Source organism: Meleagris gallopavo, chromosome 1 (genome assembly GCF_905368555.1).
Source record: "Meleagris gallopavo chromosome 1, MGAL_WU_HG_1.1, whole genome shotgun sequence".
Lineage (NCBI taxonomy): Eukaryota > Metazoa > Chordata > Aves > Galliformes > Phasianidae > Meleagris > Meleagris gallopavo.
Genome location: NC_139404.1, coordinates 175352453 through 175367990, shown reverse-complemented (window position 1 = coordinate 175367990; position 15538 = coordinate 175352453). Strand labels below are relative to the sequence as shown.

The 15538-nt window shown below is 38.7% G+C and overlaps 1 protein-coding gene across 10 annotated transcripts in view; it reads left to right on the top strand.

Annotated features, from left to right (window-relative positions):
• SGCG (sarcoglycan gamma) overlaps window positions 1–15538 on the top strand; it is a 132933-nt gene that overhangs the window by 101181 nt on the left and 16214 nt on the right. For 8 of the 10 annotated variants that reach the window (XM_085216163.1, XM_085216164.1, XM_085216159.1 and 5 more), the window contains 2 exons: window positions 8606–8729; window positions 9370–13026. In XM_085216163.1, the coding sequence (XP_085072289.1) occupies window positions 8606–8729; window positions 9370–9543 (298 nt within the window). In that variant the 3' untranslated portion in view covers window positions 9544–13026. Of the gene's footprint in view, window positions 1–8605; window positions 8730–9369; window positions 13027–15538 lie in introns of those variants that run through there. The other 2 variants (XM_085216168.1, XM_085216167.1) reach the window with 1 other exon arrangement.

Sequence of the window (15538 nt, the reverse complement as noted above, 5' to 3'; positions counted from 1 at the left end):
GCAGCAGAATAGGGTCCTTGCTGCTTTTCTGCTGAAAGCTCCCCAGGCCTGTTCTTCTGCTCTAAGTCAGCTGCTGATTCCAGGCTGAGGGTTTGGTCTTGATTGCTGAGAGGTCTTGCTTCACTTTGAACACACTTCTGTTTAAATTCGGCACTCCATGAGAGCCATCCGTGTGGTAGCAGGAACAGTTTGAGCCTCCATTGGAAATAGGTACAGATAAAACTGGGTCATTCATCATTTCACCCACAACTGATTGATTTAAGAGATTTTTGAAATCTTACAAAATAAATTGATGAAGGACAAATGAACCATCTGACCATAGGAGATAGACTTACCTCTGCTATCAGATCACAGTCCAGTAGTGCTGAGTCTCCAAAGGAACTCTCTCCTGCTCCCACAGAAGATACTTCCCTCCTGGGGTGGGAGAATCCTTGGATGACCATTGGGAGCCCCTCTGAAACTCTTCAGTGATACCTCAGTATAAGGAATAGAGGAGATTCACACACCAGTGTTAGTGACCTTTTGCTAGAAAAGATTTCCCTAAGAACAGATGCCAGGTTTCTGCCTGCTGTTTTAACTGACTTTCACTTGAGCCAGTGAGGTGGTTGATGTTCTTCCTGAGGCCTCAGCTTGTCAGAGATTTCACTTAACATGTTTAAATCAATAGGAGTGGTTTCTGCTGCTTGTAGGAAACAAGGCCATCTGCATGTTCTGACTGACATAAGCACGTCAGTAGTGTGAAGACCAAAGGTATAACTATTTCTGCCCCTGCACTGTTGAACTGCATACCTGATGATGTCAGATTATTCTGTAAGATTGTTAAAAGCGAACTTGCCATCAGTGATTACAGATTGCTCCACCAGAGCACAAGCTACCTCAGAAACTTCATTATAATTGTCACAATTACAGATGCCTTGAAGATGCCCACCTGGAGCTTTATTTGTAAGTTGTGATTGTTCTGTCACTGGTCTTAGATGTAACATTGAACTGGGTGGAGTGCCTTATGTTATTTTTCACTTACATAGCTGCCAACACAGGGGAGCTGGGGGAAGCATGAAGCAGGAGTCTCCCACCATAAGCACGTGCCTGTGGCAAATACAAAAGAAAGGGGAGCATTTCCTAATGACAGTGGATCTCCACGATACAATGTACATGTGCACAGTCACTACTCAGGTTCTTTCCCCTATCCCAAAGTCTTTGTGGTGAGGAAAATGAATAGTGTGGCACATTCTGTCACTGCTAATGAATTAGAAGAGGGAAAGGGCATGACCAGCTTGTCAGCAAAGACCTCTTCACTTGAGAAGAACGCATGGACATTATGAATGGCACATAGTGAAGAATTCAAGTGAGTGGAAATCTTTCTATGCTTCTACATAGCAAAGAATACATTGGCTGAAGTACATAAAGTGAAAGGTACGGCACATTTCAGCCTGGAAGACAATTTTATGAAAATACTAACCAGATTTTTACAACAGTGATACAAATAGTCTTCTTATATCAAAGTAAAATTTTAGAGTTAAATTCATTATAGTTATTTGAGAAAGATAACCATGCTGGAAACCTCTGTGGTGTGCCAGATTCAATCATGTTCACTGAGGTCTTGGTCGTCTTTAATTACCTAGAGAGTCAGCACATCATAAAATTGAGGTCATCCTGAAAACCTTCTTTGAATTAGCTCTGCTTACCACTCTTTATCGTAACTGTCCGTCTTGAGAGAAGCTTCTATTTTAATCATATCTCAGTTCTGATCTATAGTTCTCATTCCTTCTATATCTCTGGATTGAGTGACAGTGAACAAATAGGAATAAAGCATCTCAGAATGTAAGATGGGTGGAGCACTAATAAAGAAGTAACCACACTGTAATAATCATACCTGCTATGTTCTTGAGATTAAAAATGTTGTTTTAAACATTTAAACATAAAAATGTTGCTTTTATAGGTTTTAAAAGTATTATTAAAACTTGGCAGTGTTTTATTCCCTTTTAAAGGAAATATGTAAGTGCACGTTTTCCAGAACCTGGAATATTTCTTTCATATTGCTTACATAAAATAAGTTCTGTTAACCAAAACCTTAGGAACTGGAAACATCTGTTATTCAAATCTGGCTTTGTAATTCTAACTGTGCACAAAAATCCTCCCTACGCTGTAAGCAGTGTTGGTGCCTGCTGTGCTTATGCTTCACAATTCCCTTGAATCTCATAATTGAACTTTACTGGAATCATCTGTCACTGTTCCTTTCAGATTTAGATTATAAATTTGTAACGTAGACTACTTCAAGAAATAAAAACATGAGGAAAATTTCATTTAGATTAAAGGAATGCAAAATATGCTGAGAAACCGAACAGATACCAGCTGACATCTTAAAGAACAGCAAATAATCGCAACATTTAAGAATGCCATCCAAAAGGAATGCAGCATCTCAGGGATCTGCCCTTTATCCTTGATCTTTGTTAGCATAAAGCAACATAAGCTAAAAATCAATATAGGTATTTATTTGAAAAGTGACCACACTTCCTCTATGTATGGAATAGATTCTTTTTTAAAACAACAACAACAAAAAAAAAACCTGCATCTGGTCAACACTTTGGATGATCCTAAATGTGTTCCTCATTTCTGTGATTCAGTTTGTAGTTCAATCCATGCTTCTGGTTACCATTCAATTTATATATTCAAGCTGCATTCGCACAACAGAGTCCAAACATAAAGGACCTGTTTGCCCAGTATAAAGAGATGCGTCACAGGTGCTCATCCAGATTTAAAATTCTCCCCTCTCTGCAAGCAGAAAGACTCATTCACAGTTCACTCACTGAAGTGGGATGGGTTCTTATCACAGGATACCCCAGGTTGGAAGGGACCCACAAGGACCACAGAGTCCAAGCTTTTTCCACTTGTAACCCCTATATTCCTGGAACTCATTGAAATTATTAATCATTTTTACATAGCCTTGTAACTAGGACTAGTAAATGCTGCCAATTACTGACTCCTGTTTGCTATTAGCAACAAGGTAATGAGCCTTTCTGACATAATAATTAGCTTGGATGCCCTGACTATGCTAGAACTTTGTCTTTTGGGGAAATTTATGACACCATCATATTTACCTAAAAGAAGTACCTTTTCTTTCTAACTTGGTGAAAAAAACATAGAGGGTTATGGGGGTTTGTTTTTGTTTTTGTTTTTTCTTTAACAGACTATTTTTAAGCTTAGTAACCATACTTTCATACCTTGTTGACTTTAGATAAATACCTGACAGTTTTATTTTCAACATAGAATTGAACTTGAACAAATTTTAAGTGATAATCCTGTAGCAATTTTACATGTGCCACTCAAAAGTCCTGTGTTACTATTAGCAGCTTATCTTGAGTAATATTATCCAAAAACTGCTCATGTTTCACACATTTGGACTCTTAATATATGTGTGTGTGTTTGTATGTGTAAGTAATAATAGTGTTACCATCCTAAGGAAGAAGGCTACTGGACAGAACAGAACATACTGTATCCTCATGTAATTTTTTCAGGGTAGCCCTGCTCTAACTGAAGTATGTGAGACGTTTCAGTGCATTACAATGTGTATTTGTGTTTATGTTCTGCAGGTTAGAGATGTTACAAACTGCCAGCAAAGCCTGGTTTTGAGATTTTCCCAAGTAGATGCAGATAAAATGGTAGGACCTCCCAAAACGATGTTTTCATTAATGTACTTAACCAGTTAGCAGAAGAGACTTGAGAAAAAAAGCAACTCTTAAAAACAAATTTAGAACAATATTTTCCATGATTTTGAAGTTAAAAAAAAAAAAGTTTCATAATTACTAGAAGAATTTGATTTATGTACAGCTCATTCATTCCAGCCAATTTTTTCCCTAACACATTTCCTATGTATGTAATGCGCAACTCTAAACAGGCACCTTCAGTTGTACCCTATTCCTTTTCTGCTCATATTATCAGTCATTTTTTCTGTATTTTCCCAAGGCACTGCTGATTCTCTTTTATATGACTTGCACACTAATCTTCTTATGAAGAAGAATTAGCTTTGGTGTTCTAGAGTTGGAAATGTTTTCCTACTACTAAGCTGCATTTTGTGCATTCTTAATTTTTCCTGTGAATTAGTGTGGAATGAAACAACCAGGTGTACTTGGAAGAAGCTGGAAGAAAAAAAAAACAACACAATTTTTTTTTTTTTCATTTTAAATAATTGTTTAAATAATATTTTCATACTGATTTTTCACATTACATTTTACTGCGGTGTAAATGACAGACTAACTTAGGATATAGTATGAGGGACCTGTAGATACTGACATTAGTCTTATTGAAACAAATGTGTGTGCTAATGCAGACAACTCTCAGCAGCAATAACTCTTGGAAAATGGGTTCTTTGAACTAAGTTACAGAAATTGGAATGATAAAATATAACCATTGACCAAGTGATGGACTTGACTGGAGAAAATGGATGCTGTTTTTCAGTTAAATTTTGTTCATTACAGTTCATTTAGTTTAAATCAGTGACACTAAGACTTTGAGCATCAAAGTGAATGGAAGAATATGGAATACAGCACCATTCAGGTAGGAAGCAATTGTTCCACCTTTAAATGAAGAAATTCAATATATATGATGTGAGGAGTATTTGGGGAAAAAAAAAAGTTAGTCCACATTTCAAAGATTTACAGTAGTTATGTCAAATCAGAATTTTGTGCCAAGGCCTGACAGAATAACAACTGTGGTTCCATTACTGTGTGGAAAATGATCAGGGAAGATTTAATGAGTCAGTACTATTTTGTATTTTTTGACATTCAGTAAGAGCTAACAGTTTTTTGTTGAATGTCCTTACTATATATGCAATTTTTGGAAGATGCTGTGAAAGTCATCTTTCCTGTTTGCGCAGAGATGAAATTTTAGGAGGGATTCCAACAAAAATAATTCTACAAAACAAAACAAGACAGAAGTGAGGCATACACTGAGACTGAGAGCTCAGTCCTGCTGTCTTGTCCTTCTTTGCCTTTGGATCTGCTGGCAAACAACCAAAAGCCACGGGGCAGGACACCAAGATCCATAGCTGTGGGCAGTCATACTCTTCCTACATTCTGATTGCCTTCTTCACTTGCCTGATCTCAAAACATCACATTGCTAGGAGATAAGTGAAAATGGACTGGAACTGGCATCAGGCATCAGTGTGCACGTGCTGCTTGCTATTTGCCTTTCCAGCTCCAGTTTAGAAAATACTTTCCACCAGCTCATGTCAGTAGAAATCCTACTTACTCATAAAGAGAGAAAGGTTTAAAATTCCATTAAAAAAATATTAACAGTTTCTTTTTCCTGTGTAATTAATGTATGCTCTGGCTACAGTCTGGCTGCAGTGCTGGTGAATTAGACTGCCTTCAGACTAATCAAAGAGCAAAGCTGAACGCAGACACGTGCAGAGAACCACTGCCAACTAAGCCCACAGAATCCTCTGTAGGATCCTTTTTTGACCCTAGAGACATTAGTTTCTTAATAATTTAAAGATCTCCCTCTTTTTTTCCCATTGTTTCACACTTCATACTGAAATCTACATGAGGATTTCAACTCAAATTAGGAAGATAGTTCTGAGGGAAATCTTCCAGCTGCCCACAATCTTTACATCTTGGTCCTCATCATGGAACTGGTTGGAGCACATGAACAGGATGGTTTTTAGAAATCAGCCTGAAAGCCATTCTTCTGGGATTTCAGACTACAGAGCCAGGCTACAGCAAATCCAGAGCACACCTCAGAACAAATGCAGTGTGGGTCAGGTCCTTGGCATCAAATATTGTATGGTCCCAATCAATTCCTCCTGCACGTCTCTATGCATCTTCTCACATTTTCAAACAAGGTGAGTTTCTGTTTTGCCAAGAAAGTTGAGGGATGCGCATTTGCCTCTTGCTCAGCCTCCTCTACTCTCTTCTTCCTTTTATTTCCTAGGAGAAAGATCCTGACATTTTATTGTCAGCCATTAGCTGTACACAGTTGTGCATCTGCTTCCTGACCCAAAGCAACTGCCAACAGTTTTAAGGTCACTAATAATAAGTCCATTTTGCCTTATTAATGGCCATTTCAAACACTACCAGTGCTCTATTCACATATTTACGTATTGAAGCATCTCTTTCCAAGATGGTGTGGGTTCCTACACTATTGCACTCCCCAGACACTGAAGCTCACAGCAGAAGCCTGAACCTGTGCACCACTGACCTCAAGGCTGTGACCAACTAATCATTTTACGTGACTTTAACTTCAGGTCTAAAGGCTGATGAAGTCTTGTGTCCTTCATTGCAAAGGGATATTCAGAATCAGCTCAGTCACTCACTCAGAGTGACATCTCACTTTCTCTTGAAGATGTCCAGGGATGGTGACTCCACTACCTCCCTGGGCAGCCTGTGTCACTGCCTCATCACTCTGAGAAGAAATCGTTCCTAATATCACAGAATCACAGAATCATAGAATCACAGGGTTGGAAGGGACCTTAAGGATCATGAATCTCCAACATCCCTGCCACATGCAGGGCCACCAACCTCCCCATTTAATGCTAGACCAAGCTGCCCAGGGCCCCAAGCAACCTGGCCTTGAACACCTCCAGGGACAGGGCATCCACAACCTCTCTGGGCAGCCTGTTCCAGCACCTCACCACTCTCTCTGTAAAGAACTTCCCCCTGACGTCCAACCTAAATCTCCCCTCCCTCAACTTAAAACCATTTCCCCTTGTCCTGCAGCTATCAATCCTTTCAAAGAGTTGATTCCCCTCCTCTTTATAAGCTCCCTTTAGGTTTTGAACATGCTCCAGGGCCTCAATATCTTTCTTGTACTGAGGGGCCCAAAACTGAACACAGTACTCAAGGTGTGGCTTCACCAGTGCTGAGTACAGAGGGACAGTCACCTCCTGCTCCTGCTGGCTGCACTGTTGCTGATAAAAGCCAGGATGTAATTTTAACAAGAGGTGCTTGTTTCCCTTTTATTAGGTCTAGATTTAAGTTGAGCCTTTGACCTCTGTATGACAAAGTGTATCATGATTGTTACTGTTGCCTTTGCTAAAATCTAACACAGAAGACGTCCAAAGGGCTTTAAAATTGCTGTTCGAGTTGCACTGTAGCTTCCTTTGCCAAGAAGCTCCAATGACTTTCTTAATTAGACAGTTAGAAATAGGACCCATATAAACAGCAGACATTTGGGATTGTGATTAACATGCCACATGTAATCCTGCTATGTAATTTAAATGATGTGTAAGTCATAAATCTGTAAGTGCTTCTGTAGTCTGGAGGCTTCTTGCCAGCATTATGTTTGATAGCAGGCAAATCTATTTCTCTAACGTTTGATTGCTTTTCCTGATCTGATAAGCTCTTCAAAAATCTATCCCAATCCACCTCCTTCTACTATGCAACAGAGCTTAAATGGAAAAATGCATGTCCACATACAGATTATTTATGTAGATGAAATTCTTTACAAAAAACATAAGAAATTTCAATGTTTATAGCTTTTTCCTAAAACAAGCTAAGGAAATAGTTGCATTATGCAGGAACTAAGAAAACATTTGTTATACACAACTACCTTGACACTAATTTATGAAAATATATTAAATTTTAAATACTGAAAATACAGAGTCAATTGTACAGTGCAGAAAAATGTGCACCAAGTTCCCTTTTCACAAACGTATAAATACAAGGATCTAGAGCAAGAAGTCATAGAATATTTGCTAAATCACAAAGACAAATCTTAATAGACATAACTAGTTGTGTAACAGAAGTCTGATGCAGAACAGACTTGTGCTCATGCTCTTATACACAAATCACAACAGAGGTATTGTGACATTCCAGCCCCTCTTATTCTGTATTTGTGCAAGGAATGAACAAAACAGACAGGATAATAGAGGTGTAAAGGAAACTGGGACCACCACAGTATTCCCATAACACTCAACAGAGTCACTAGCTTATTGCTGAGCTTGGGCTTTTTTTTTCCTCGTGATGATTTTCAATATTCTATCCCTACTACCTGTTGTGGAAATGACACCAGAAAACTGAAGAAACTGGGCCTTAACTGTTTGGGAAGCAGCTGTCGCTGACCCTGCACAACCGCCCTGCCAAGGTGAGGGCTGAGCTTACACGGTGCCTTCCTGCCATCTGCTGGCACCGAGGGGTACAACTTCTACAGTGTGTAATTCTTGTTTCAAGCTAAGCTGTTGATTTTTAAGTTTCAGGTGTCATCTAGTTAAGTACCATGTACAGAAGGAGTGAAATCAGTCTGACTGGCAGCAGTGTCAAAACTCTCACTGATTAAAGGCTGCACTAATTGTACTGCTCACAAATTATTCACAAATGAAAACAAATTCAATGTAAAAATGAGTTTTTATAAATTAATGATACAATCTGAACCTAGATCTGAAATAGTACCTTACATCTGTGTTATGAATTCAGCTATGCTTTTCGTTTGAAACACTTCAGTGTTTTTAAATCATCTACTTTTTCAAGTCTGCCTGAAGAAGAAAGCAGCTGCATCTTTATTGTGACTTTATTGTGAATGAGATCCATGAGGTGCTTGCTCAAAGCTTAGTTACTTCTCAAGCTAAAGGGGTGTATGAGAATGCACTACTTTGGATTTCTTCTGCTTTCAGGCTGGAGTCACCAACTCGGTCTCTGAGCATGGATGCTCCAAGAGGCATTAACATCAAAGCGCAAGCAGGGAATATTGAAGCTCTTTCCCAGATGGACATCAAACTGCACAGCAGTGATGGTGTGGTGAGTACAAGCCCTTCTGTTTCTATAGCTGTGGTTAGCAATAATGGATAACTTCAAATCTTTTCTCTAGTTCTGCTAATTAAGTTCCCAAGGTATTAGGAGATAGCATATTAAAATTAATTTTTGCCAAAGAGAAGATATTTATTTATGGTTGAGATTAAATAATAGTATCAATTGGCATAATATTGTATGAAATTAGAGAAATTCCTTTTAATAAGATCCTGCTTGCACTCAGCTGCTCCATAATGCCTGGATGCAGCAATCCAAGAGGTTCTTGGCCAGAACAGAGCCCCAGCCCCACTGAACAAGGTACAAGGCTCTGCAGAAGGTATTCAGGTATATTCCTCAAAGTTGTTTATAATAAGGGTGGTGAGGCACTGGCACAGGCTGCCCAGAGAGGTGGTAAGATGCCACATCCCTGGAGACACTCAAGGTCAGGCTGGACGGGGCTCTGAGCACCTGATGGAGCTGTAGTTGTCCCTGTTCATAGCAGGGTGTTGGACTAGATGGCCTTTAAGTGTCCCTTCCAACTCAAATGATTCTATGATTCCATGGAACTGGCTCAGCAAATCAGTTTCTTTTTATGGCACGCTTTAGTGCATCTTTAACAAATTCATTTGTCCTGCTTGCTCCCATGCAGCTTTTGCTCGATGCAGAAACGGTGAGACTGCCTAAGCTGCCCGAGGGTACAAGAGGAGGACCCGGTGTGTCCCAGGGACTGTATGAAATCTGCGTTTGCCCAGATGGAAAACTTTACTTGTCGGTGGCTGGTTTGGGTTCCACATGCCAGGAGTACAGCCGGGTCTGCCAGTGAAGCACCACAACAGGCAGCACACGCCCTCGCAATTCCCAGTTTTATATTAACGCTAAAGAGCATCGACTGAAAGGAATTTTCAGCATTTTGAAAACAAAGTACTGCTATTTAGGAAACAAACCTGTGTCTACAACTCTGGATTTCAGGGTGATGGGGGAAGAAGAGCACAATTGGCATTTCAACCTCAGAAGTTGACTTGACTCTGATGATACATTCTGACAGTCACACTTTCAAAACAGCCTGACAGACAGCATAAGAAATAATAAAAGGAGTGTTTTCTTACTGAACTATTATTCAGTCAGATGATTATGTAATTGCTAATATTTTTGAGCTCTGTGGGTTTTTTCTCTCACTACATGTAAACACTTACTGCATTAGTGGGTTACATTAAATTGAGTGAACTACTTGAACTATTTGATAAGACAAAGCATTATTTGGGGGAATTCAGGCAGTGCCAGCAAAAGGTCTATGCAATTTTGTTCTTGCAATAACACAAAATATGAAAGATGTGCTATTTGTATAAGTCTTGTGTAAAGGGTGTTAATTTGTTGATAGCTTTCTATTTTAATTTGGCAACATATATGCTGATTTGCTTATCACTAAGATTCACTAACCAATGCAAAAGTTCCAGGAGTTATTTACACCTTCCTGTGTCTACAAAGTTTTTCACTGAAGTATGTCAATATATTTTATAATAGCAATAGTTGTACTGACTGTACCATCACACTCATTTTAAAATGCCTTTTTAATTTTAGGACATGCTAATTCAACAAGGCAAATTGCTCTGCCAGCTCGACAGAAATAATCCTTAATGTGGCTCCAGGTTGTCTGCTGCAGGGAATCGTTTGGGCGGTGAGGGAAAAAAATCCTTTTGCAGCCCACGGGATTCAGTTATGAGGACTATTCCATTTCCATCTGCAGCTGTTGACCGATATCTCTGATGCTGTCAGAGTGGGACTCCACTACAAATGGGAAGAGTAAAACTACTCTTTATTTTTTTTACATTAGGACTTTAGATATCAAGTAAATGCTCACCAGAGCCAAGAAACCATTTATTGACCTTGGAGAGAAACGAGACTGCAGACTCATTCCCCTGTACAGTGTTGCACTGAACACTAATAAATTGTTTGCACACCTCCAGATAGCAGAATTTGTATTTAATAATCTCACGGTATTTCAGTGGCATTGATGCTGTTTTGTATACACTTAATATTCTCCCAAGAAGGAGCTGCTATCACATAGTGCCTTGGAGTCTATTTACAGAAATATTTTAAACCATAATAATTATTAAACCACATAATACCCATCCTTCACAGAAAAGAAGCTTCATCTTTAAAGCTGGAGAATCAGAACAAAAGAGTGACCAAAACTGTGCCATTTTTTTTTACACCTGGTGCTTCGGCTCTTCTGGAGAGTTGGAGAAATCAATGCTGATCTAGGATCCTAGACACCTAGAAAAGACTGAGTTGAAAAAAAAGCCCCCAGTTAACAGTATCCACTCATATTGTAGTAAAACTTTGGGTAGTCCCTGCCTGAAGGGCTGCCTTTATAATTTGTCCAATGATGGCAATGTACAATGCTAAAATAACCTTTTATTAGTAGTGTGGAATCCTCAGCAATTCATGCAAACTAGGAGAGCTTCAAAGGGTAAAAATAGGAGACACGAGAGCTGAAATTTTGGGTACCGTCAGGTCAAGAAGGCAATTGAATCAAGGTCTCCCATATTCTGTGGAGAGTGCTCTGACTGCTAGCATCATGTCTAAGGGCAAAGCAGGAAGCCACACACAGCTTCCATGCCTGAAATTCCTTTTGCCCAGGCTCAGGAATCTGTCTCCAGGCTCCAGGGCTCTTCTCTCTAAAGAGGGGAATATTTCTCTACTACCGAATAATGCAACTAAGTCCTCAACTGAAACAGGCTTTAACAGAAACATGTCTTTGGCATTTCTTTAAAGTCAGTTTAAGTGGTTACAGCTCCACATACAAGTTCTTTCAGACCAAATTAAGAGTAGCCTTTGTTTATCCATTGAATGGAAAATCTGTATAACTAAAGGACAGCAATCCACTGCTAGAAAAAAAATTGGAGGACTGTAATATCTGTAAATAGTCCAACAATGAAACAGAGACTAAAGTCCTCTGAGAGTTCAGTCACCATCTAGTTTCAGACATCCGAGTTTTCCTCATACCTATGATTCTTAAAGGAAGGACCATATATCCATTTCTATGTGGTACCAAACTACTGATCTACCAGTCTTAATCTCTAAATTTTAGCCAGAGACTGAAATTGGTCACAATCTACATATTCTGCTGCCCATGAAAATATAGCAATTTGAGTTACTCATTTTAAGCTTCTGCTTTGTGGGCACGTTTTCCAACATGAATTGCCACTTAATGCAGACAAAGGGAATGAATCCAGCCTTTCCATGTTTCACAAGAGTAACCTAATGCCTAAAATGCTGGGTGTTTAGAAGCAATTTCTGTTGCAACTTTGTCCACTAAAGTTGTTCTTAGTTAACATTTACAGAGCTGTGGTGTACACCCACGAAAACTGGCATGCAATTCCCTAGCTAAATAACACTCATGAGCATTATGACACCTCATAAACATTGAAAAACATACTGCCTTTCTGTGGAGGGCATACTTTTTGACTTGCCTAAGCACAGAGGTGAATTCTGAGTACTGCCAAGATCTGCTGTGTCCTGAGCTGGGCCATTATCCAAATCATGTTTGTCTCTCTCCATTATTTTAGACTTCATTCTTCTTTTTGTTGCGCTACAAAATGGACATTGGCAACATAACTGCATTTTTTAAATTGTAAGCACAAAAACTACTGTTTTTTTTAAAGCGTGGATAACAATTTTTTTGTCACTGAAGAACATTTTGTTTTTTTTTTCTTTTAATTCCAGTTAGTGAAGAAATTAAGCTTACGCTAACATTATCTCAGTGTAATCAGTTGACACTATCATCTGAATTGTTCAGTCAGTGTCGTTCATACATCACTAAATCATCATTTGTCACATCTCCATATGGACAACTTACCATTAGTTTTAAATACTTCAAGATTACTGTTTGTACCTGAATCAAACTGTAGTAAATAACAGAAAATTACAGTACAGGAAATCAAGATTAGGCACTTCTCTGATTTATTTTCAAAAGTGTTAAACAAATGGAAAAAAAAAATACCACTCAGCATCGTGAACTGTATTGTTACATATTTACCCCCTCTTCCCCCCCCCTCCAGAAAAAAAAAAGAATTAATTACGGTGGTTCTTGTAGCTGGTTGAGATTACTGCATGTTGGAAAATTAAAAAGGTCAAATGATAGTAAATACTTACCGATAATTGTCCAGACCTAGCCCTCTTTGTTTCCATTTCAGTTCTTTATTATTTACATTTGTCTAACTTTTTATAAAGCTTTATGCAAAAGGAAATGGCAACATTAAACTGAAAACTGAGTTCTTAAATAAACTTTATACATTTTGAAAAATCTGCTTCTCCTTTTGTGTTTAGATAAATCTCACCTTAAATGGATGCTATCATTTTTTAAACACAGTTATCTTCTCAAGACTCCAAGAATATGAAATGTACACTATTTGAAAATTGGAATAGTGATTCCCAGCATTTAGACTATGCTTTATAGTGAGGCTTCACTGAGCCTAACCTAGAGTTTCTTTGTCTTCATCTGCAAGTGGTTAAAGTAAGCAAAATACTATGCTAGTTCTACTGAATTAAATCACCTTGAAAGCAAAGCAAAGAAAGACAAACAGGTTTGGTAAAAAATAACAACTCTGTCACAAAAATGTCTTCCTGAAATGAAAACATCCACTTTGGCTGTCAAGTTTATTTTAAACTATTACTTCTGACAGTGTTCCAAAGTACCAATCCAGTCATCCTTAAAGTGTTCAGTAATATGAAATCTTGAAGTTGGTGCTGCCCTTTTTTACTTTAAGTGTAACAATTACAATTTATTTCATTAAAATACCACTTAAAGCAACTCAAGTACCAACTGAATGCAAACAATATATTAATATTTCTTAAATATATCCTACTTTTTAAAGCAACACTGCAATTTTATTTTGATAACAATTTGAGTACTAATATTCAAAAATCTGTTTTCTTTATTAAAAAGTATTTTTCTTGTCACTGTTGCAAGTGAACAATTCTTTTTCAAACAGGTGCTAACGCTGTTGAGAAGAAACTTCTGAAACTTTCACACAAAGATATATAGCAACGTATCTGTCAAGAATCTACCACCAAAGTTCTTTGGATTTAAGCTGCTGATTGACAGTTCAATTGGTTTCCTGTTACAGGAAGTTACCCTTCCTATACCTCAAAACTGTAATCCTGTAGTACAGGACTACTATAGCTGCTTTTAAAAGCCCACAAGGTGCACGTGGATGTATACTTGGCTGAAAATAGCTTTTGGCTCGTGTGAATTTGTGTAACCTGCAGAATTACTCGTAGAATATATTTTTTGTGAAACATACACAGGCTGTTCCAAAAGTCATAGAATCAGAAAATTGTTTTGAGTTGGAAGGGACTGTTGAAGATCATCTATTACAACTCTCCTGCAATGAACAAAGACACCTACAGCTATATCAGGTTGCTCAGAGCCCTGTCCAGCTTGACTTTGAGTGTCTCCTGGGATGGGGCATCCACCACCTCTCTGGGCAGCCTGTGCCAGTGCCTTACCACCCTTATTGTAAAAAAATTTGTCTTATATCCAGTCCAAACCTCCCTTCTTTCAGTTGGAAACCATTTCCCCTTGCCCTATCACAAAAGACCCTGCTAAAGGCTCTGTGCTTTCTTCTTTTAGCACCCTTTAAATACAAAAGTCATTGAAGTAATGACTCATTTTATGAGGCTGGCCCACAACGTCAGAGGCGAATATTGGTGGTGTGGCAGCAGAGGTTGAACCTTCCCACCAATATTCCATTACATTTGTTGCCGTGTGACAGATGGCAGCAGAGGGGCAGTCTGTCAGAATGGCATCTGACATGGAAGTTCTGATGAAGCAAAGGTGTGTCACTGAGTTCCTCCATGCAGAAACATCACCCACTGACATTCGTTGATGCTTAGTGAACATCTACAGATACCAAACAGTGGATGTGAGCACAGTGAGGTGGCGGGGGATGCATTTCAGCAGTGGCGACAGCAGATCGCTGCCACTGATACAAGGTTTTCACAAGTGCAGCATGCAGGCTCTTGTTCATCACTAGTGAAAAAGCATAGCTCATGGTGGTGACTATGTTGAAAAATAGTGTTTTGTAGTTGAACATTTGCTCTATGAAACAGTGTTTTTGTGTTCTTTGTATCTGTTGTGGTTTCCATCAAAATAAACAGGAAGCATTACTCTTAGTGCAATGTACATATCAACTAACATTTAATTCTACCCTTACTAAGAATCACCACACAATACTGCTCAGGGCATTCATGCCAACCTTAGGAATGCTACTGCACATTTCTCAATGTTCCCCAGTAGAGCCAAAAGGAAGCGTAATTTTGTTGTTGTTGTTTTGCCTTTTAAAATGCTTTGATGAAACCCACTTCTATCACATCAGGGTTTCCATAAGGCCCTTTTATTTGGGCTACCTGTCACAATGAGTTAAGCAAATGAGAATGGAAACTTCCAATTCAGTCATCATCTCTTCCACGTCTTTCTGTATCCATATGAAAATTTTGTTGAAACTTACAGATGGCACCAAACCATTTTCTGTCATTCAGCTTTTCTTGCTCATCTTCTTTCAACATTTAAACTTAATTCAGACCAGTTAGATTCCTAAGATCTGCGATGATTTTCTTTGTAACAACATCAGCACCTTATAACACACCCAATGTAACTAACACAATAGCTTAGCAGTTCTGCACAGCCATTCTAAAGGCTCATAATATCAGCAGAGCTTGCGAAACACAGTCCTGTACCATAAGGGTTTCCTTTCTCAAAGCTTTACCTAAAAATGGAAAAGTGTTCACGCAGGTCATCCGTGTTTTTTTTTTTT